The sequence below is a fragment of the Urocampus carinirostris genome, chromosome 2 (genome assembly GCF_059441175.1).
Source record: "Urocampus carinirostris isolate Australia breed hairy pipefish chromosome 2, RoL_Ucar_1.0, whole genome shotgun sequence".
In the NCBI taxonomy this organism is placed as follows: domain Eukaryota; kingdom Metazoa; phylum Chordata; class Actinopteri; order Syngnathiformes; family Syngnathidae; genus Urocampus; species Urocampus carinirostris.
Window position 1 is genome coordinate 18,737,116 of NC_142350.1, and position 23,772 is coordinate 18,760,887.

Here is a 23,772-nt window from a genome sequence, read left to right on the forward strand (position 1 = left end):
TATAGCTCGCTCTGCTGTCAATCCCAAACATTCCAAATCACAATAAAAGAATTGAAATTTTTACAAAGAGGCAGTGCTAGTAATACGTGCCTAGCTTTCAATTTTTAATTGATCGTTGACAATATATGCCTGGGGGAAATACAAATTCAAAATCAAAACAAGATAGCTGAATTTAACCCCAAAAAGGGAAAATGAGCAAACGAAGAAATGACATTTCAAACTTACAATAGTATTGCTAGCGACGCCTATAACATAATACCCAAATAATGAGGGTTCACACACCACACCTTTTTCATAGCCAAATTCAAGCACTTTAGGGACTTTCAAAGACAATTTTCCATTCTCTCCAGGACCATCAAAATAAATGAATTTTGCAGATCCACAAATAATCTGAATGTGCATTCATCAAGACATGGTTTTAGATCTTGAGTAAATTGCCACTTTTATTTTGGAGAGAAATCTTTCCCTAAGGGCAGCACGGCGGCGCAGTGGTTAGCGCTTATGCGGCACAGTTCATGTCATGGGAACCTCCTGCGTGGGTTCAAATCCAGCTCCAGACTTCCTGTGCGGAGTTTGTATGTTCTCCCCGTGCTTGCGTGGGTTTCCTCCGGGCACTCCGGTTTCCTCCCACGTTCCAAAAAACATGCATTTCAGGTAAATTGGCCGGTCCAAACTGTCCCTAGGTGTGAATGAGCGAATGAGTTGTCTGTCCCTGTGTGCCCTGCGATTGGCTGGTAACCAGTTGAGGGTGTCCCCTGCCCACTGCCCGGAGATGGCTGGGATGGGCTCCAGCCCCCCTGCGACCCTAATGAGGATAAGCGGTATGGCTAATGAGATGAGATCTTTCCCCACATAAAGTGGGTAAAGTTCCCGTTACAATTTACCAATGGGAAACGCTACCTTAATTTTTTGCATGACCCATAATAGATACATAGTCCTGACAATAATACAAATTTCCAAGTGCCCTGTTTAGGTGTAGCGTGTACCTCTCCTCTTGGGAGAGCCCTCTAAGGGTGGCAGGGGTGACGCTTCACAAGACAAAGCCATACAAACAAGTTCCAGAAGGGAAAATTGCAATGGCAAAGCAAAGCCACTAGAGCGCAATGTCATTTAATAACAATTTCAAGCATTTGCAAGGACTTCACCCAAAAAGCAAGCACTTTTCAATCCTTGAAAACACTTTCAAATTCAAGCATTTTCAAGGATTTCAAGCACCTGTACGAACCCCGTTGTATTTAGTAATAAAGGTAAATGCAAAACAATCCACAACAAAAATCAACCAGTCAGGTTTAGTACAAAAGGGACAATTGTTTTTATTGATATTGAAGTCCAACAACTTCAAAATAGAGTTCAACGTACAGTTACAAAGAGTCATAGCTGTCGCTGCAATGGTGAACCAGTTTGCTGATATCATCTCACAGACATTGAATCACTCGCTCGCCTTCCGCCCTCCCAATATGGGTTATTAAGCCTCCCAGACCTTCTGCGCCTACTTAACCCCTTAACAACAATCCCCCATCCTCCCGTCTAAAATACATAAGAAGAAAAGGTTATTTATTCCCCTTTCTCAGTTCTTTTTGGGCTTTGGCATGTCATACTTTTTTTTGCTGGAGTACCAGAGCAGGAGTGGGATGCCGATGGAGGGCAGAGTCATCACGCCGAAGGCGGCCCAGTCCAACTATGGGACAAAAAAATACAAAGCTGTAAGCAGGAACAAACAACACCTTTTTCATTACCAAAATCAAGTACCTATTTAAGGACTATCAAAGCCTAATTTTCTAATTGCGACAGTACCTTTAAAAGGAATCTGGTGTGATTCAAGTATAGTGCAGAGCCACAAAATATATCTGCGATTTCTTTTATCTTGCGTGAGCAATTGTTTTTAGATCTTGAGTCAATTGAGACTATAATGGGTGATCAACTATACATGTGTTAATTTTTTAAGACAAATATCTCCGTATTTAAATGTTAGGTAAAATGAAGCCTACACTCTCAGTTGCAGGAAGTTCTCCCCATTACAATTTACCAATAGAAACTGTTACCTTGAGACGTAATCGTTGCACTGATACAAATTTCACAGCACCCTGTTTAGGAGTAGCATGCACTTGTCCTCTAGGGGCGATGACGCTTTTAACGACAATGATTTACTAACTAATACCAGCTGCAGTTAATCACAAGGGGGGAAAATGCTATCGCAACGTGAAGCCGCCAGAGAGCAGTGTTAGTGTAATTTTTAGGCAGAAAGTTGCGAAACAGGCCAACAATTTTAAGCGTTTGATTACTGCTACAATTCAAGCACTTTTTAGTCTTTGAAAAGGCAACATTAAAATTCAAGCTTATTTAAGGATTTTAAGCACCCATGCGAAACCTGAAACAAGGAGTGAGTGTGCCTTTATGGGCCTTACATAATGCGGGGAAAAGCGACGGTCGAACTCCCTTTGAGCAAGGATGCCCCCCTGGCCGGGGGCACTGGTGTAGCCCACCTATAAATGGTACAAATGGTTATGACTCCAGAATTTTTACAATCTGTGTACTTCAAATTGAAAATATTCATACCACAACTTGTCCACCTTCCTGCGCCAGGTAACTGACAGAAGCCGAGGTGAAGTTAAAGTAACCGGCCTTTAAGGGGCGCAGTACAACAGTATGGGACACGTTGCTGGCTCTGAACGTGCTTCAAGTTAAGGTTGTTAACAGGTAGAGATGCAATTTCTGTCACTTTCGAGAGAACAGGCCCTATTGTTTTATTGTCTGCTCCTATCTTCGGTGTTTTTTCTTCCCGTTTTGACAACTACACTATGGATTACTTCTATCCTATGGGACATGGATTTTAGCGCGCAAAAAATGCGTGTATTCAAGGAATTTCAACTCCTTGCCCTGAAGAATTCTCGTGCCGGCGTAAAGAAAGGGGCCTATCGTGGAAGAAGAGCCGGAGCTAGCTAAGCGGCTAGCGGCGTTATAAGTCTTCGGTACCATCCGTAATCATGGTAAATGAGACCAAATAAGATCATCGAGTGCTGGTGGAAAACATCGAAGCGCACAGGGAGCGCAGTTGCTGCGTTTTGCGGAAACGTGGCTCACGTTTAGCATTCCGGACGCTAACGTGTAGCCACCCGGAGCTATCTGGCTTCAACGCCGCTAATCAGGGACACGAAAGCCGGAGGGAATCGGAGAGGAGGCGGACTTGCTAACACGAGGTGGTGTATCCCTGGATTTTCACAAAGAAAAGTTTTCCATCTGCCGCAGGGATGTCGAACTTTTGGACTGGCGTGACGTCATCCACTCCGCTACAAGCACCCCTAGGGCATCATGTTAATCTGTTAATAAACAACAGGGTAGACTGCTGGAAGTGTGAATTTCCCTACGGGGATGAATAAAGTATCTATCTATCTATCTAGTGTAGGCGCATTTTAAAGAGATCCAGCTTGTCGTTCACTTTAAAGAGCCAACTCATGGAGCCGTTTTGTTCGCTAACACCCCACCAATAGTTTACAGCAACAGAAAGATCATCCCAAGATTAGCTCAACTACAAGACTGAAACAAAAAAATTACATTGACAGTTTCCCAAACGAGGATCAGAGAATATCCTATCGGAACTAGGAGCATATACTACATTTGAGGAGCTGCCGTGATGGATTTATTCACTGGAGCGTGAGCAAAGAACCCATAAAGGGACATTTTATTTTCAAGGATACGGCGCGATCCTATCCCATTTCACGTTCAGCATTCCCGACACGATTCCAAAGTCCTCAGGAGGGAAAGAATCGTCTGACAGCTCAACCTCCAGGGCAGCACTGCGAGAGAACATCGCGTCATTAAAGGATGGTCAAACCAGGGTTCCTACAGCTTAAGGAAAGTTCAATTCAAGACGTTTTATGATGTCTTTTAAAATCAAAGTTTCAAAAAAACCCAATTGAAACAAACAAAACTCGACATGAGTAAGAGGCAATTTAAAACAATGTTTTTTAAAATATTTTTGAGTTCACATTTTAATCTTTTATGTTTTCACACTTTTAAGACTTTAGAAAATTGAATTGAAGACACTTTAATGCCAATTAAGTCCTTATTTTTAGAATAATAAATTCAATGCTGCCAACAGGCCAGATCAGGCCCACCAACGGCACATAAAAGAAAATATTCTGCAGATCACAAGCTAAAAAAACAAAAACAAATATTTGGTCAAAAAACAGAAAGTTTATAAAGTGTGTAAGCAGGAAATGACGTTTGACGTGAGGGAGGTGGAAGCCGCGCATCTGTCACCTCAAGACCGAGAAGGAAAATTTCTTTGGATTTAGTGAATCGGAGTTAAAGTCAAGTCATGTTTATTTGTATAGCCCTTAAATCACAATGAATCTCAGATGGCTGCACATACCAGATTATTGCAAACCACAGACTATTATGACACCATCCCCTGATCTAAAATCTACATGAGGGCAGGAGAACTCAAAAACCTCAACATGAGGAAAATGAAGAAACCTTGAGAAGGCACCGCACATTTTCTCTTTATTTCTCAATTTTTTTCTGTTTCAATTTATTTTTCTTAATTTTCCCTTTCTCATTTCCCCGTTTTCTCTTCGTCCTGTCTTTTTTTTTTTTTTTTTTCTTATTTTTGCCTCTCTTCTGCCCTCTTTCTCCACCACCCTTTGTAATAGTGTCCCCTCTTCCAATGGATTTTACAATACAGTAATCCCGTGTTGATAGCGGGGGAGAGGTTCCAAAATGAAACTGATAGGCGATCTCTGTGAAAAGAAATCTTTATTCTATTTTACAATTTTGATAAAATGAAATACTTTATTATACACAGAAACAAAAACAAGCCCTACACTGTACTGTGCACATGATGAGACGCTATCTCACCTGGAGCCCACATTGTAAATGTTGTATTGCAGGGTCAGGTCTCGGCCTTCCACCGCATAGCGGTTGAGCAGAGACTTGGACGCCAACAGCCGTGCGCCCTCCTCTCCAGATCCCAGGGCGAGCAATCCCAGGACCACAAAGACGTGCAACATCTTCGTCATCTGGAAGGGGACCGTATTAATAGAAGAGATTCTTAGAACTCCCGTGAATATGAATCAAATTGGTTTCATGGTCATTCTGTTATCATGCAGCAAGCACAACAAGCAAACAGGAGTAAATCTACTACATGTACTTGGCTGTGCATGCAAATATACAAATGAAAATTAGATTTGGATTGCTGCTTTCCGAGAATCACAGGCTGTGTGAACAGAGCAGCAACATACATGTGAACATATACGTATGCTCTGTGTTTTATATGTGTATTATTTCAAATTGTGATTTTTTTTTTGTAAAAATAGTTTGTTTTTTCAAAGTTGTTAACCCAGTCAATTTAACCCTAATTCCAATAATTAACCTGGTAATAACATAGTAACAACATAGCTTGGGTTTGTACACCAAGTTCATGGACCAATTCAAGCATTTAAGGACTTCAAAGCTTATTTTCAAATTTCGCCAGAGCCATTAAAAGAATAGCTGGTGTGAATCGTGTATTTTGCAGATCCAATTTACGTGTGCGATTTTTAATCTATCATTTATCACAACATATGATTTTTAGATCTTGACTAAATGGTAAAAAACATATTTATGAGACAAATCTATTCCCATAAAGGTGATGGGTAAAAATTATATGTATCTTACATTTTGAGTTGCAGGAAGTTCTAACCCATTACAATTTACCACTAGGAAACACTACCTTAATCTTTTACATAGTCCATAATGAATTCCCATAAGTGATAAGTATTCCTTGCACAAATACACATTTCATAGTGCCCTGTTTCGGTGTAGCATGCACCTCTCTTGGGTGCAACCTGTAGGGGGCTATGAGAATTCATAGAGCATTGTCATACAAACTAATACCAGCTGGAGTTAAACAAAAGTGAAGAAATGCAACGGTAATGTGAAGCCACCAGAGTAGTGTCGGCGTCGTTTTTAAACAGATTTGTAGGGAAACTAGGCAACTATTTCAAACATTTACAACCGAAATGCAAGCCCTTATTAATACTTGAAAACACAACATTAAAATTAAAGCACCTATACGAACCTAAACTGAAAACTGTTGCAAAAAAACTACCTCACACGTATGTAAAATGGTACTCACGTACATGCTGTCTGCACTATGTTTGTTCACTGCTCAAACAGACACCGCACAAAAAAAAACTGAAAACTCGTGCCAACACTACCTCATACGAATATAATGTTACTCATGTCTTGTTCTTGCACATGCCGAATGCACTACGTTTAATGCTCAAATTGCACAATGTCTGACCATTTCCTGTTTCTGCACTATGATGTCTATGTTTGCACCAATGCATATGCTGACTATTTTTGCACTATGATGACTTTGCACCAAATGCAATATTGCACAACCGTTACGATACCAACGTTATCACGACAACCCTGTATGTAACATCCCACATGCCGACATTTCTTGTGTAAATACCATGTAAATTATAACTATAGCCTTATCCCCCTTGTCTTATAACATTATCTTCTCTGTTCCTTTATCTTCTAGCTTATACCTCACTATGAATGTGTAAAACTGGAGTGTCATGCCCAATTTCGTTGTCACAATATGTTAGCCCATTTGTAACAATGACAATAAAGGTATATTCTATTCTATTCTATTCTATTCTTCTTTCGTATTTTATATGCTTATTGTGATTACAGCTGTCACAGCTTTTGTACGGGGAAAAACAACCAACTCATTTATATGTTAAACCTATCTAGTTTTGCCAATTCGGATTTTCTCGACCACTGCTAGCAGATGAAAGCGTCATCGTTTTGCTAGGAGAAGATAGGTGCCGAGGTGAGTGAGCTTAATAAGTGACAATCGTTAATAAGGGGAAAAATTGGCTGGGTTCGACAGCTACGCTACAATTGAAAGTACAAAGTGCATTATTAATCACAACTTAGTTCAAATAAAACAATTACCAGGCTTTTTCATAGAATGCTGGTGCAAAGTTCAGGTCGCTAGCATCCAACAGAATGTCAAATACGCATACGTGGACCAGACCGCACGAACACTTTCAATAAAAAACAACAATGATACAAATAATTTATTCAAAACCTCACTGTGGTATTTTAAAGTGTTTAGTTAAAAAAAATCAATGTCATCTTAAAAGCAAAATTTGAGGAGGAAATAAATAAATATGAGGAGTGATGGTTACCTTGTGTAGCTTCTTTCTAGATCCAAGTAGTCAAGGAATTGCGTCGGCGCATGCGCGTATCTTAAAACTCCCGTTAGCATGACGTGTACCGTGTGGCGCTGCATGTGAGTCGACATTTTTACAGCGCCATCTAGTGTATTGGAGAAGATAGCTATTCCTCAGTCGACTTGGTCTAAATCAGGGGTGTCAAACTCATTTTATCTCGGGGGCCATTTGTAGAAAACGCATTTTCACGGGGCTCGGACCAGTAGATGAAAGCAAAAGAAAGAAAGAAAGAGAGAGAAGGAGCACAGGAGAGAGGAAGAGGGAGAGAGAGAGAGAGAGAGAGAGATGGGAGGGAGAATGGTAGATAAAAAGAAAGAGGGAAAAATTCATTATTTATTTATTTCTTTTTATTTATCTTTCTTTTCTCTCTTTTTCTGTCCCCCCTTTCCGTCTTTCTATCTTTTTTCACGCTCTCTCTCTCTCTCTTTCTCTCTCTCTCTCTTAATCTTATTGTTGTTCTCTCTCGTTTACTATTTAGCTCCAGCTCCTTCGTTTTGTCTCTTTTTCTCCCTTTCTCTTTGTTTCTAATTCACTGTTTCTGTCCCGCTCACTTTTTTTTCTCTCTTTCCCTTTCTTCTTCTTTCCCACACTTTTTTGTCTCTTCTTTCTCTTTTTTCTCTCTTCATACCTTTCTCATTCTCCCTATTTCTTCCCTTTTCCGTTTTATTTTTCCTCTTTCTTTTTCTCTCTTTTTCTAACTTTCTTTGTCTCTCTTTCTCTTGCTCTTAATCTCACTTTCTTTTTCGTTCAAGTTATTTTTCTCTCTTTCTCTTTCTCCCTTTATTCCTCTCACTTGTTTTCTCTCTCTCTTACTGCATGTTCTCCTCATATTTATCTGTCTTATCTCTTTTTCTCTTTCTATGCTTTCATCTGCTAGTCTGGCAACCGCTAGATTGCTTTTTTAACCCCGTGGCCCAGGAGCTAAGGTGAGTCTAACACCCCTGCTGTAATCACCTGCCATTTTTTTTACTTTCCATAACATGAATAAAACATGAAATATTACCATAATGAGGCTATAAATTAATTTAATTACCACACCCACAATAACAGATGTAAAAATATAAAACAGGCAAAGCTATCACTTTGAGCTTTTTATTGTAAACTGCTACACCTTATAAATACAAAATTTGTGTTAAATAACATAAAAATGTAAACGACAAGGTCATTTTCTTTCTCAAAATTCAGCATCCATACTTGTAGCTTGAACTCAGATCAGTGCTGCTCAAGTCAACTGCTTCAAAGAGAGTATATCGCTGTGCATGGCTTATAGTGGAGGTAGCATCCTGCTCCTTCCTGTGTTTTTGTGTCCATTCAGAGGCAAAAGTGCTTAAATGGGGACATTAATGTCACCGTCAGTGTTTAACAAATAAGAAACAAAAAACGAAAATTGCCTCTGGGTCTATAACATGATAAAAGTATAGACATACGCCCCGCGGACACAAGCGAAAAGCTTTAGCAGCTCAAAAAGTAATAGAAAGCAGAAGCAGTCTCTGTGCAACTTTAGCTTGCTTTTGCATCACAAAGCTCGGTACATTCTGTGAGAAGTGACTATTTATCAGGGCACTGAATCAAATTGTATAGCGGAATGACATTGAAAAGCATACAAAAATAGACAAAAACACAACATTTCTATGTTTCTTTCAGCACCGCATACAAAACATTTGATAACATTTAAAGGTATTCCCAAATTGTAATTCCCAAACAACTATGATGTAAATGTAAATGAGCTGAATTTATATAGCGCTTTTCAAGTCAATGAAGACCTCCCAAAGCGCTGCAAAATATTCTGCACATTGGGGGAACTCAAGGAATTTAGTCTTAAAAGTTGACTCATCTGGATTGTTGGCTGTAGAGCTGTGATGTCATTGAAGGAACACAATTCTTTTAAAATGGCGAATCCTATTAACACGACATGTAATGCCAGCCCTGAAACAGACAGCTATTGTAGTGAACAAAGTTTCTCTGGCCCCAATTTTATGGCCGATAATGACGAATAAATGTTCCTGTCACTCTAATTGACTGGGTTAAGTACGAACTCAAACCTAGCGGCGAGCCCACCTGATGCTAAGCTTTTGGATCTTAAGCTGTGGTTATTTGTAATTACAGTAATTAGTAATATGTTCATTTGTTTATTTCACTTGAAGCGATGTGTACTCTTTGCTTAACACAGTGAGTTTCTGTTCTGTGTTTAAAGTTTTTTAACCTGATAACTATAATCTGTTATCCGTTACCCAATTGCATACAATCCATTACCACTACCTCTACTACTGTGACAGAAAAAACCTTCATCACCACCTCAAATTAAAAAAAAAATAAACAAAGAAGAGGAACAGACTGAGTTGTGTCAAAAATTGTTCAATTTGGAGTGTAAACTGAGGGCAAAAAAAACAAATCAAAACCAAACTACTTGTCATTGACAGATATGTGTGGGGAAAAAAAGTTATAGTGCCAGAGAATTAGATATCGTCGCGCATTGGTTAACGCTGGTTCGCTGCTTCAAAGAATCTTGAATTGAAATAAATTGTCTTTATTGTCATTGGTATCAAAACATTGTGCATTGTGTTCTGCAGCAGACGGCACACAGCAAATGCTATCACAAGGGGAGGTTAGGGTGGGATGTATGTGATTGGTGAGCATGACTGTCTGTGTAAGCGTCTGTAATAGGTAATATGGTGGGCCAATGCTCCAGTCAATGTGTCAAAAGCGAACTGCGAACAGCTAGAATTTTAGTGGCTCGTTATATTTCAAACAAAATTCAATTATTCAGGAAAGTCAGAAGAACGCAATGAAATGGTGATCACCAGCGGGTGCTCTGTGGATTGTCATCGAGTCCGGTAAGAGACTGAGGTGGCGTCGGGAGAGAAGGCAATAACAACGCCGCAGATCTGGCCTAATGTGGCTAGGCTACGTAACAACTCTCACAAGCTACCCCTCCCGAGCCTGTACCTCACCCACGCCAGAATCAGTACCCATGAAACAGATGATCTGGAGCTCCAACTCGTGGGAAACAGCTATATTTGGAACGGTTATATATTGACCATCACAGGGACCTGGCTTAATCCGAGGATACCCGATGGTAGCATGCAGCTAGCCAGCTGCTCTTTAAAAACTTGCTTTCCTACACTGAGAGGGGAGGCCCTCCAATTTTGTTGTGATTTGGTATGATGACAATAAAGACTATTCCACTGCAGATCTGTGTTCGGTGGTTTGTAGATCTATAGTTGTTGTTTTGATACAGTTGTCTACTCTCAGTCGAGATCTCGAGGTGAGTTTGACGCTTGGGGGCTTTTACGAGGGAGCGTCACTACTTAGTGGATTTTCACGTTTCGCAGGGGGTTCTGTTTTCCATTAACTGCGATAACCGAGTGATTACTGTACAGCTGTATCGATTCAAACTAGAGGTTGATGCAAATGAGAAAGACGAGATTTTGGCTCCTCATACTTTGTTGTACATTACTGCATCCACCTGCGAAACAACAAATAGGCATTCTCCACTAAAACTCCCCAAACTTTGCTTAAAACACCCAGAACCTCTTTGACTAGGTAAGACGTTGCTTGGGTGCTGGTGTTCCTCCAATGACGTCACAGCTCAGGATTTCAAAGACAGGACAGGCGGTCTTCAAAATGCATTATCTCTCAAAATAACTAGAATATACTGATGGAATATATATATAGATTTTATGAAAAAACAATGGACTATTTTCTCCCATTTTGCATGTTCGAAAAGCTGGGATTACCTTTAAATAGCACTAGGAAAACGTTTGGTTATGTGTCTCATGTGACTGAAGAGTTATGAGGGACAGCCTCGGTGTAGGTTGTGTTTTCAGTGGGGCTCCACTTTGTTTGTAACCTTTTAGGATTTGAAGGAACGCTCTCACAAAATGAGTCCTGTATAGTCACACTGCAGTAGGGCGGGGGGCTCTCAGACCACTCAATGCCACTTTCGGACTTCCTTTTTGGTGATTTTGGTCCGTCGTCGGACGCGTGATGATCTCCAAGGACGTTTCGGTTGGGAGGCGCTCGGATGCAAGAGCGCTTGAGCTCCGGATGTGGCTGGAAGTGGCGGAATTCCTTTTCCTCACCGTCAGGCAAGCAGATATTCGGGGGGAGGTTGAAGGTCTCCTGCACGCTGTAGGGGTAGGTGGGCTGCAGGCGACAAAGATTGTGTTGCACCAAAACGGTTTGGTGCTGGAGGTCATGAATCGGCTGAAAACACAGAAAAAAGACCGTTTCAGCTCACCTTTAAAGGAACAGTGTGTAACATTTAACTACCAGATGTTGCCGTCTTGTGTAGTGCAACAGGTGCTAAAAATCACAGGGAAGAATACAAACTATGGAGACGCAAAAGGACCAAAACGCACTTTTAATTTTTTTGCCCAACAAAAGTGGCAGCTTTTAAATTCCGCCGCCATTACAGTCATAGCTTTAAGACAAAATTCATTCAAAAAGAATAAAACAAGCAATGTTTACTTGGCAACTACAGCTCTTAAGTGGCTAGATAGATATACTGTATGGATTAGATCTATGGCTTGATAGATCTAGAGATAGATAGATCTATATATTGCTTGATCTATCGATCTACAGATTGATAGATTTACAGCTCTGTAGATCGATCCATAGACAGACAGACAAACAGACACAGACAGACAGACGGACAGAGACCGATCTATAGATCAATTGACAGACTGTCAGATGGACGAACAAACAGATCGATGGATCGATTGACAGACAGACGGAAAGAAAAGCAGACAGACAGGCAGACAGATCGATAGGTAGACTGACAGATCTATAGATCTATAGATAGATCTACAACTAGATAGATAGATAGATAAGCCACATACTTTTTCACTTTGGTTAATAGCGCGTACTGTAACCAGGAGGAGAGAAGAATCATGACTCACCCGGCCTCGTCTTTGCTGACTCAGCACACTATTGGACCACCCACTCGCATCCTGACACAAAAACGAAGCGTTTTGTTACAAGTTCATGGGCAAACGTTTGGAATGCTCGTGCGGCACTCACGCGGGGCGTCGGTATCGGGACTTCTCGCGATTGGCCCAAACGTCCCAGGATGGTCAGGGCGACCAGGCGGTAGTGGATGAGAAGGCACACGACCACGGCCACCATGACGCTCATCGCCAGCAGGATAAGTATTATCTGAACCAGCTCCAGTTCAGCTGCGGACACGGAAAAAAAGGCGAGATGACGTTACAAACTCATGTAGTGATGCCTTTGTCGTCATGGTAACTGGGCCGTAGATTTAGCCCAGGACAAAGTTATCCAGTTGAAGACAATAATGGCAACGTCAGAGGAAAATAATTATTTACATGTGAAACGTGTTGAGAAAAAATGACAAAAATATATTTCCCAACCACAATCTTGGGAACAGATCACAATTTTTATTTCCAGAGATAGTACACCTTTATCAGTGCCAAATTCAAGCACTTTTTAAAGACTTTCAAAGCCAGTTTTTCAATTCCTTTAGCACCATTTGCCTCACACACCGCTCCTTTTAACTATAATGTGTTTTATTGGCTATTTATTACTTGCTTGTTTTACTCTTGTTTTACTCTTCGTTTTTTGTTGTGTCCTACTTATTTGTACAGCGACCTTGGGTGTCCTGAGAGGCGCTTCGAAATACGATGTATTCATATTATTATTATTATAAAGGCATTCAATTCAATATTTTCAGTTGCAGGAAGTTCTTCCCATTACAATTTACCACTGGGAAATGCTACCTTATTTTTTGCATGGCCCAGAATAATTATCTATAATTAGTATGTAATCATTGCACATATATAATTTTTTTAGTGCCCTGTTGAAGTGTAGCATGCACCTGTCCCTTAGGACACAAGTAAAGAAGAAATGCAAGGGCACAGCAACGCAACGCCAGGGTCTTTTTAAAGCAGACTTGTTAAGAAACAATTTCAAGCATTTACAAGCACTTCACCCAAAAATCAAGGAGTTAGTAATATTGGAGAACACAACATAAAAATTCGAGCATTTCCAAGAATTTCAAGCACCCATACAAACCCCAGTGGGCCACTGCCAAGACCCCCTACTTAGGCCTTCTTGCACCTTGTTAGTTTTAGTGCCATTCAAACCAATACCAGGGATCAGCCTCCAAATACAGTTCAACCTAAAAACTTAAAATCTGGTACAAATATCAACCAATGCCCAAAACCCCACAGGAAGTGTGCCGGTTTGGTTCGAATAAGCCCTCGTTCCGCAGACATTCTTGGCGATCGTTGCATTGCTTATACTGACGTGCGTAAAAACAACTTTTGCAGGATGGTAGCGTAGAATTAGTCCCTCAGCTTATCACCATATCAGCTGTGATAATAACAATGTGGGCTACTAGGCTCTTTTCACACATTCTCCTTTATTTAAAACAGGAGAGTGATTGCATTGTAAAACTAAAGGGCAGTAGGTTGATGGTAGCAGGGGGCTGATACGAGCTGGATGAGCCATGTGGTCTGGTTTGTGGGGGATCATTTATTGGAGCATTTATTACCCAGACACGTCTAGACATAATACAGACACTCACACGCACACACACACTGTGTATTTAATCACGGGAGGGCCAGTCGGAGAAGAAGGCTGCAGATCAGACGCCATCTGGCTCATTAGCTATGTCTGTAATCCCAATCTAATATTCAAAAATGGTGCATGCAAATGTGTCGCTGGTGCCGTGACCTTGTCTCTCTGACCTTGATTTGAATAAATGCATACCCTGCATACTGATGAGCTTTTTTTTTAAACATACACTACCATTCAAAAGGTTCACTTGGAAATCTCCTTATTTTTAGAGAAAAAGGACAGGATTTTTTTCCAACTAATAAGAAATACACCCCAATCGTTGTAAGTGTGGTAAATGATTATTTTAGCTGCAAATGTCGGATTCAAATGCATTACCTATCCATCTAATATCGTGTAAAGAGCACTGGTTTTCAATTGGTTTGACTTCAGGACCCACCGTTTCACCCTAATGACAAGCTGAAACCCATATCTAGAGACAATGTCCACTTCTCAAATGTATCCAATGTCAGGATTGTGCAGTTTAAAACAAAGCTAGGATAATATATTCAGCTTTTTTCCCCAGAAAAGCAAAATCTCCTGCTAATTTAAAAGCGACTTCAAGTATATACGCACAAATAAGCTTTCAACACATAAAAGCGACCCTGTAAAACTGCTTCAAAATAGCTGCATACTAAAAGAAAATTCTACATATTCATAAAAGATCAATAATTATTTAATTAGAATAACCTTTTTGAATCAATGCAATCAGGATTCAGGGCTAACCACTCTACTGAGACAGCTCTGATCAAGGTAACATCTCCTACTGGCAATGGATTCTGGCGCTTCATCACTTTTGCTGCTGCTGGATTTTAGTGCTGCTTTTGACACAGTGCACCACAATTTCCTACTAGAACGGTTGGAAAAATGGATTGGTCTCTCAGGAACCGTCCTCACGTGGTTCAGATCCTAACTTTCAGATAGGACGCACTGTGTTAAATATGGCAATATGACATCTGAGCCCTTTAATGTTACCTGTGGTGTTCCGCAGGGTTCAGTGCTTGGCCCCCTTCTTTTCAGCATTTACATGCTTCCATTAGGTGATATTATTCGCAAGTACAATATCAGCTTCCACTGCTACGCAGACGACACTCAACTATATCTTCCGTTGGAGGAATCTCCCACACTAAACTGTGGACATTTGGAGGCCTGCCTCATTGAGATAAAAGAGTGGATGTCACTCAATTTCTTGCGTCTTAACTCTGAAAAGACCGAAATGTTAGTCATTGGTCCATCTAAATGCCGTGACTTATTCTCAAAAACTGCTGTGAACATTGACAAATGTCACATCACACAGAGTGACTCAGTTAAAAATGTAGGTGTCATATTTGACCCTGATCTATCCTTTGAAACGCATCTATCTATCTATCTAAAGAAAATTACTAGAACCGCTTTCTACCATCTTCGTAACATTGCTAAAATCCGTTCAATACTGTCTCAGTCGGATGCGGAAATTATAGTTCATGCGTTTGTTACCTCCCGTCTCGATTACTGTAATGCACTACTCTCTGGTCTCCCGAAGTCTAGAATCAGGTCTCTTCAACTGTTGCAAAATGCCGCAGCGAGACTTTTAACTAGGACAAAAAAGTCCGATCACATAACACCGATTTTGGCTAACCTGCATTGGCTCCCAGTTAGCCTTAGATGTGATTTCAAGGTTCTCTTAGTATTATACAAAATCATACATGGACTTGCTCCCTCTTATCTTTCAGATCTGATTTTCCCCTATGTCCCGGTCCGAAGCCTACGATCTGAGAGTGCCGGTCTACTGGTGATCCCAAGAGCAAAGAAGTGTTCTGCTGGTTCGAGAGCGTTCTCCATCTGGCTAAAACCATTTATCATACCTTCCAGCAACGCTTCAATTGCATACACTCGTACACTGTTTTTGTATATCGCAGTCGTTTCTTCCTTTGACTCGTTGTTGTCACTATTTTCTTTCCCCTAATCACTACCTGTCTTGGGACCCATTATTATGAGAAAAAAAGGGAATACAAGCAACAAAATCACAATGAAATGAGATGTGGTCCCTCTTAAACGTTCCGACTGACTAAACTAGTTGAAGAGATCACGCAGGGCATTATCACCATCTACTCATAAGGAGTGTATTGACCCTCTGTTTTTTCCTCTTCTTAGCATTATTCTTCCAAAAAAAAGGACTGCAACCCACTGAAAACGGGTCGTCGACCCACTTTTAGGTCCCAATACACCAGTTGAGAAACAGTGGTTTAGAGGCCCATTTCCAGTAGCTGGCACTCTCGCGTTCAAATAGTACACTGTGTTTTTTATTCAGAAGGCTAATGGAGAACAAGAAAATCCCTTGTACTGTTATGTTACCAAAGCTGAAAAAGCTCAACTGGTTAGAGCAATGTATTTCAACCGTTTTTGAACCAAAGTACACTTTTATTTATAAAAAAGTTCAGAAGCGCACCGTCCGTCGAAAATGTATGAAAATGAAGTTATGTCAAATATTTCACTCTACTACCTCATAAGAAGGTGATTAGTATATAAAAAGAAGAAAATAATACTTAAAATTAAAAAGAATGATGTGTTTTATTTATGTTTTTATTTTTTACAGTGCAATCTTAAGCCGCTTTGTTAAACAAATTAAGTTATTAAATGTACTGTGCTACCTCATGAGCAGATAATTAGTGTATAAACAGAATATAAAAATCTACTGCCACCTACTGATATGGATGACCATTACAGTTCATTGTCCGAAGAAAGCAAAAATACTGAATAATGGCCTGATTTTTTTGAAAGATAAAATCGAGCAAATTCCAGCGGCACACTAGTGTGCACACTGGCTGGAAAACACTGGGTTAGAGAAGTTATAAAACAGACCCCTCTTTGAGCTTGTCGAGTTTCTGGAGCATCACATTTGTAGGTGTGATTCAAATTTAAGAATGACAAGAAGAAATGAAGGCTATTCCATGCAAGAAATTGCCAAGAAACTGAAGTTCTCCTCCAACGGTGTGTACTACTCCCTACTGAGAACAGCACAAACAGGCTCCAGCCAGAGTAGGAAGAGAAGGGGTAAGATGAAAAGTATATTAGAGTCTTCAGTTTGGGAAACAGACACCTTATCGTTTCTCAACTAGCAACTTTGTTAAATAGTACTCGCAAAACTCCAGTATAGTAGAGGCGACTCTGAGAAGTTAGCCTTCAAAACAGAGTGGCAAAAAAAGGCATATCTGACATAGGCCAACAAAAGGAAGGGATTAATATGGGCAAAAGAACACAGACATTTCACAACTTTAAGGATAAACAAAAGTGTGACTTTAATGGAAAACACAAAATTGTCTGGGTGAACCCCAAACTTTAGAGTGTATTGGATTTTTTTTTTTTTTTTATAAATGTAACAGTACATTACACGTTCCATAGAAATATTACTTTTCATTTTCCGCACAATGCCTGCCCAACTTTTAGTGGAGGACTTGAAAATTTTATCATTAGAAATTCAAACAAACTTTTATTATATGCCAAGGTATTCATCATTGAATGTTTTCCCCAACTGCTTTTTTGTCAAAAAATAAAATAAAAGTAATGTTTAAGTTCTTAACTCTTTAATTGTTAGATCTAAAGTAGGGATGTCAAACTCAGTTTTGGCTCTGGGGCCGGACATTCTGTTCTGAGGCGGGCTAGATCAGTAAAAAACAGTCTACTCCAAATTTGTAACTTTGTTTTGCTTTTTTAGTATTATGGTTTATCGTTCAGTCTACTTTTAGTAGCCTACCCTAGATATTATAATCACGGATGACAAAGGATCTTTTTAAACTAAAAATGTTTATTTATGATCAATGGGGGGAAAAGTTTTCATATTTGGCATTGAATGTGTTTACTGGTTTATTTAGACAGTTGAGTGAAAGCTGTTTTACACCTGGACCAACTCACCACTGTATTCAAACTCAACACTGTTCCCTAGCGACCAGAGAGAGCATTTTATTGCTAATTATCTAAAAAAAATCATACATTTTGATAAAAATGACCTAAAGACTTGCTTCTTTTTTTGACGTATTCAAAAATTGATGGCGAGCCGGATCAAATCATCTAGCGTGTATGTTTGACATGTCAGATTTAATGGTAGAGTGTTTAATATTCAAAATCCAGATGTATAATGGTGTGCAACCAAAAATAAGTGTTAAAAAGCACAAGGTACGATACAAACTACAGGGTCTCAAAGTGACCAAACCGCGCCATTTTTCTTCTCACTTTTTTGCCCAACGTTTCACAAACTTTATAATTTTTGGGGTACCCGTAGCAGCAAGACGGTGGACAATCATACCAGCTCCCTCTAAGTGAGCCTCATTTTACATATAACAAATAAAAATTTCTTGACCTAAGAGTATTTTTGAAAAAAGCACATTTTTTCAAAAGTTATTATATTTTGCCTAATATTTAAAACAAAACCGTTTTTTTTTCTTCAATAATTTTTTTACCAAAAATGGCATTAAATAATACACACTGTCCTGTTAAATTTTACAATATTTTCCTTTTATGGTAAAAATCACAATTAAAGTAATATTACTAATGATAACAATAGATATAACAAAAGTACTAATGAAACTATTGCAATAATATTTTGATAAATGGGTATTCATATATTATTTAGCGACTCATTTGGGAATTTTGTAGCTTCTATTGTTATTGCACTACTTTTTATTGCGATATTGTTACTATTTACTATTTTTATTGCACAATTATTACAATGCACCTCGAATATAGGCCAATCTCAAAGCACAACCTTGTCAATATGTTTGCCTTGTTATTCTGACATTCTTTTTTTTATCTTCTTTTTCCTATTTTAAATATTTATTACGTGTTTATCGTGGATTGCAGCGTCTAATCTCAATGCAAACAATGTTCACGTTGTTATCAATGACAATAAAGATAATTTGTAATAAAATAATAATACAACTATTACTACTACCCATAACAGTAATAATAATCATCTTAAATAGTACTTAATATAAGAGTAACCCATTATTTTATATACTGAGCAATAAAAGTCACGTAAGAATTATTGTGACATATTTTCTGTTTGAGAGATGAGATCTAGTCAGATTGGGGGCCTGGTGGTCTGTTTTGTTGTTGGCATTGATCTAAGATTACTCTGAAAACAGATGCAGTACAATGAAATGCATCCAGCAGTGAGTCTACCGCTTTGCATTTGGACCAAAAAAACAAAGACGTTTTTTTATTATTTAATCGTCACATTACTTTGATAATCTCATTATTCATTCGGTTGTTATAAATTTACTTTATATTTAAACACATGTTTGAATGAAGTATTTACTTGCTGTATTCATTTTATGTTTCAATGAATTTTTTTATTTAGTACTTTCCCAGCAATGTTTCTAAGTGGTGTTCTGATTAATTTGCTCTAATTTTATACAACCTTCAAAAACGAGCTGGATCCAGTCTTGACAAAAGCTTCTTGTGAAAAATGTCCATTTTCCAGATAAATTTAATTTCTGTCCCAATAAAAACAGCTGTCAGCTATTTATCGAGGCTTGCTCGTTTGAGGGAGGACTTTGTCTTGATCACAAATCCAGAATATTCGGTTATTTCTTATTTAGTTTCTTTGTAGTGAAAATCCTCAACCGAATTGGTCTTTTCAGTTTGTGTTTCTTCATCCAAATATTTGGTCGGAATGCCGGAATTGAACATGTGAACGTGTGACACAGATTGTCTACGCTAACGATCAAAATAAGAATGAAATGTCTTCAGGATTCATCTAGCAAAATGGATAGAGAAAAGTGAAATTTCTTGTGCAGGCTGTGTGCTTTGAAAACAAAGAGAAAGGGGAGGAAGACAAAGAGTCAGACACAGACCCTGGCTGACAGACCTTCACCTTTCACCCTTGACCCCCAACTATCTACCTCCCCCCCAGCCTTGGGGGAGGAGCGACCCCCAGACAGACAGCCGGCTATAATGAGAAGTCTGGTGCATCGCAAATCAACCTAGATGTGTTTTTTTTTGTTTGTTTCTTTGTACCCCCTATTCCTGCCTTGTTCCCAGCGACCCTTCCCACCACAACAGAAGTCCTCTTGTAATCAGGGTTGGTACACCTTCATCATGACCAAATTTAAGCACTTTTTAAGGACTTTTGAAGCCAATTTTCTAATTGCTCCAGTAACATGAAGATAAGGTCATATATATGTTTTTGAGACGATTTTTTCCCATATTGGTTTTGATTTAAAGTAACAGTTATATGTAGCTTACATTTTCAGTTGCAGGAAGTTCTTCCAATTACAATTTATCACTGGGAAACTACAAACTACAAACTAATGCAAGCTGCAGTTAATCACGAGGGAAGAAATCCAATGGCAAAGCAAAGCCACCAGGTCGGTGTTATTTTTAAGCATAGTTGTTGAAAACATGGGGAAAATTTCAAGCATTTACAAGCACATCAACCAAAATTCAAGTACTTTTCAATCCTTGAAAACACGTCATTAAAATTCAATCATTTTCAAGGATTTTAAGCACCGTATGAACCCTGTGTGATGCTTCAAGTTTAGAGATGTTCAATAATTACTGAACTTTTACTCAAACCAATACAAGTACACATGTTCACAACTGAGTACTAACACCAGATACTAAAATTGAGTAACTAAACTTAAGATTCTCTGATGTGCTAAGCAGATAAAGAGGAGAAAAAAACTAGAGCAGGGATGTCAAACTCAGTTTTGCTCTGGGGCCACATCCAGACTTTCTGTCCTCAGGTGGGTCCGATCAGTAAAATAATTCCAGCTGCAATTTTTTTACCTATGTTTTGCAATATTATGCATTATACATTTGGCCTGGTTTATTTTACCAGTTGAGTGAATGCAGTTTTACACCCAAACAAACTCACCACGCAATGCAAACTCAACTCTGCCCTTAAGCAGCTGGAGAAAGTATTTGCTTTGCATTAATTTAAAAATCATAATTTATCAAAGAAATTACCTAGAAACCCATTTCTCTTTTGACATACTCGGATATTTGTGGCGGGCCAGAATAAATAATCCAACGTGCTTTATCCGGCCCACGGGCCATATGTTTCACATGCCTGATCTTAGATATATTTTTCCGATCATTATGCAACATTTCCATACAGGGAGCAGGAAATGCCAGATTCCTCGGTTAGGAACACTTAATCATGCACGATGCAGTATTTTCTCGAGTCAGGATTAAAAATCTGTCACCGCCCTTCAACTAGTGCAGTTTGACAACAACCTTAATTGTAATGTTAGATTCTTTAGTACAGTGTTTCTCAACTGGTGGGTCAGGGCCCAAAAGAGGGTCGCAAACCTGTTCCAATGGGACGCGGGCCTTTTCTTTGTCAAACTAATGCTAAGAAGAAAAAACGAACGGTCGATTATGCTCCTTAACAGGAGATGGTGATAATGCCCTAATCGATCTCTTCTTCCTTTACAATCAATGGGAGCGTTTGAGAGGAACCACATTTCATTTTATTGTAATTTTTGGGGTTTTATTTCCTTTTCCTACCCATAATTATGGGTTCCAAGGTCAGTGACAGAAAGTAACAAAAATGATCAGGTCAAGGAAGAAACGAATGTGAAATACAAAAATAATTTACGAAAGCGCTGCTGGAAGGTACAGTAAATGGTTTAAAATTGTTATATTTTAGCTTTTTACCTGTTTATTAATGTTTATTACCTACATAATTAAATGATTTTTTATGTTTAGGTACAGGCTTATATGGGATGTATATGCAGGTATATACGGTACTTGAAGTCGTTTTATTTTTGCTGGTCATTTTGTTATGTTTTTAAAAGGGTAAATATATTATGCTAACTCTGCTTTGAAGTGTGCAATCGTTTACTTGGATACATTTGAAAAGTGGAAATTGTTTCTTGATTTGGGCTGCAGCTCGTCATTAGGGTGGAATGGTGGGTCCTGAAGTCAGCCAGGTTGAGAACCACTGGGATTCATAAAATTATAATATTCTAAAAATTGCAAATACATAATAACAACTGTATCATGCATCCTCCCTATCCTGCAGACTATGTGAAAAATCACGAAAAATGTCATTCATTTATAATTTAATCATGTAGTATAAGGCGCCGCAAGAGTTGTGTTTAGGCTTTATCGCATATGTCAAACTCAAGGCCCGCGAGCCAAATGTGGCTCGCCACATCATTCTATGTGGCCCGCGAGAGCTTAAAATGTCTGATCATCTAAAAATAAATAAATAAATGGGTCAAAAGATTGCTTTGACCAAGAACTACAATGACCACAATGCCTCCCGGTTAAATTTAGTTCATATCATATTTTAAATGTGTGGGGACATTTTTTTTCAATGTAATGGTAATGTTTGTAAATTGAATACTTAATAAAGTCCGAGCTATACTTTATATGAAGAAGTAGGCTAGTTACATTTATTATACATACCAATTACACATATTTTTATATCAGGACCTTTGAGGGGAGCAATGTTGGCCCTCAGTGAAAATGAGTTTGAGCTCTATGCCATACACCTGCACTGCAGACATGTCGCTAGATCATTCAGATAAAGGCGTTATAGACGAAGGAGAAAACAAAAATGCATGACTTACATATATCCATGCCCTGTGGCTTGGCTCCGGTGCAAAAGCAATAACCATTGGACTCTGTCGGGTTGGAGCTTCGCAAAAGGCCCGCTGGGTTTCGCATGAGACGGCCGCCAAGACGCCGGGGAAGCGACGAGGAGGTGGGACCGCCGCCGCAGTTGCAGGCAGCCCGGAACCTCCGCATGCAGCTTCGGCTACGTGACCACGACGCCCCCCGGAGGAGCTCGCATCCTTATTGGGATTTACTGCGACTTCGCCATAGGAAAAGATGGAGAAGAAAGAAAGATGCCTTCCCCCGGTTCTTTGCATCCGCGTCTGACTAGCTGCAAGGCGGTTGTGATTTACAGTCCGCCCACCCCCAACTTCTCCGGGGAGGACTGGATGGGGGGAGGGCCGACCAGACACATCCTCCAGACAGACTCTGCATTCAAACAAACAAATGCCCACCCCCCAAAAAAGAGAGAAAAGAAAAAAAATCCCCTATCTATGACCGTGACCTGCAGACGAAAGACCCCTTACGCCAGGAATGTCATCATGCCAAACTCTGTTGTGTTCTGGGGCCGGATCCAGACTTTCTGTTCTGAGGCGGGCCAGATCAGTAAAAGAATATTAACTTCAAATTCTAAGCTTTGTTTTTCAGTATCAGGCTTTATAATTCAGCCTACATTAGTAACCTACTCTAATTTATCATCATCATGGATGACAGGGGATCTTTTCTAAACACAACACATTTATTCACATACGATGGAGAAAAAATGGTTTTATGTTCGGCATTGAATGTGGAAACTGGTTTATTTAAACAGTTAAGTGAATGCAGCTTTGCACCTGAACCAACTCAAAAAATACAAATTCATTATTGCCCTCTAGCGGCCGGAAAGGTTAATTGCTTTGCATTTATTTGACAAAATCATAACGTTTGAAATGACCCGGGTGAAATCGTCCAAAGGGCCGGATCCGGCCCATGATCCGGAAGTTTGACATGGTTGCCTTACACCCATGCTTGATAATATGCATCAGTGGTCATACCATTAGGTATACTAAGTTGTCAACCAGGATACTATACTAAAAATATTACTAAATAAGTATAGTCTAGAAAATATGGTAGTATATATTTAGCACTGTGATTAAATAAACATAGAAGTGAAGGAAAAATGGCATTTGCTTTACCCTTGAAGTGACCTGCCTTTAGCTGGTCTAGTGGAGTATCAGGTGAATGCAGAAGGGGAGGGGGAGAAAGGGGACATTGCAATTATATTTCTTCTTTCCTTCATTTTTCTTCATGCTGAGGTTTTCTGTACAGTTATTTGAAACGTAAATGGTAAATGGTCTGCATTTATATAGCTTTTCAAGTCACACTGCCTCTTTAAGTGCACATTAAGAACCCAATATTGTTTTAAAAACATCAAGTGTTCACT

At 39.3% G+C, this 23,772-nt stretch overlaps 2 protein-coding genes across 3 annotated transcripts; both read right to left on the bottom strand.

Moving 5' to 3' along the window:
* Window positions 1–1,288: 1,288 nt before the first annotated feature.
* ssr2 (signal sequence receptor, beta) lies at window positions 1,289–7,259 on the bottom strand. Of its 2 annotated transcripts, none has more exons than XM_088329208.1 (6): window positions 7,185–7,259; window positions 4,858–5,018; window positions 3,696–3,794; window positions 2,557–2,665; window positions 2,406–2,483; window positions 1,289–1,678 (listed from the first exon to the last, which is right to left on the bottom strand). In XM_088329208.1, exons 2-6 carry the CDS (start codon window positions 5,016–5,018, stop codon window positions 1,568–1,570), a joined length of 558 nt encoding a protein of 185 aa, XP_088185334.1. In that variant the 5' UTR covers window positions 7,185–7,259; the 3' UTR covers window positions 1,289–1,567. The 2 variants fall into 2 exon arrangements, with proteins under 2 accessions (XP_088185334.1, XP_088185335.1); XM_088329209.1 differs by lacking the exon at window positions 7,185–7,259 and adding an exon at window positions 6,949–7,056.
* Window positions 7,260–8,307: 1,048 nt separating this feature from the next.
* On the bottom strand, window positions 8,308–23,399 carry LOC148371244 (protein TMEPAI-like). Its single transcript, XM_088329210.1, has 4 exons — window positions 22,364–23,399; window positions 12,252–12,406; window positions 12,131–12,181; window positions 8,308–11,435 (listed from the first exon to the last, which is right to left on the bottom strand). The coding sequence occupies exons 1-4, from the start codon at window positions 22,539–22,541 to the stop codon at window positions 11,004–11,006; spliced, it is 816 nt and encodes a 271-aa protein (XP_088185336.1). The 5' UTR covers window positions 22,542–23,399; the 3' UTR covers window positions 8,308–11,003.
* Between the last annotated feature and the right edge of the window lie 373 nt (window positions 23,400–23,772).

What these genes read in the sequence shown, in the direction of transcription:
- LOC148371244 (XM_088329210.1), bottom strand. Translation starts at nt 22,541, where the DNA reads ATGCGGAGGTTCCGGGCTGCCTGCAACTGCGGCGGCGGTCCCACCTCC. An exon ending in GCCACAGGGCATGGATATAT is followed by an intron (nt 12,407 to 22,363) that starts GTAAGTCATGCA and finishes CCGTGTCCGCAG; the next exon opens with CTGAACTGGAGCTGGTTCAG. An exon ending in GTCAGCAAAGACGAGGCCGG is followed by an intron (nt 11,436 to 12,130) that starts GTGAGTCATGAT and finishes CTGTGTTTTCAG; the next exon opens with CCGATTCATGACCTCCAGCA.
- ssr2 (XM_088329208.1), bottom strand. Translation starts at nt 5,018, where the DNA reads ATGACGAAGATGTTGCACGTCTTTGTGGTCCTGGGATTGCTCGCCCTG. An exon ending in AAATGGGATAGGATCGCGCC is followed by an intron (nt 2,666 to 3,695) that starts GTATCCTTGAAA and finishes AAGCACGTTCAG; the next exon opens with AGCCAGCAACGTGTCCCATA. An exon ending in GTCGCTTTTCCCCGCATTAT is followed by an intron (nt 1,679 to 2,405) that starts GTAAGGCCCATA and finishes TTTGTCCCATAG; the next exon opens with TTGGACTGGGCCGCCTTCGG.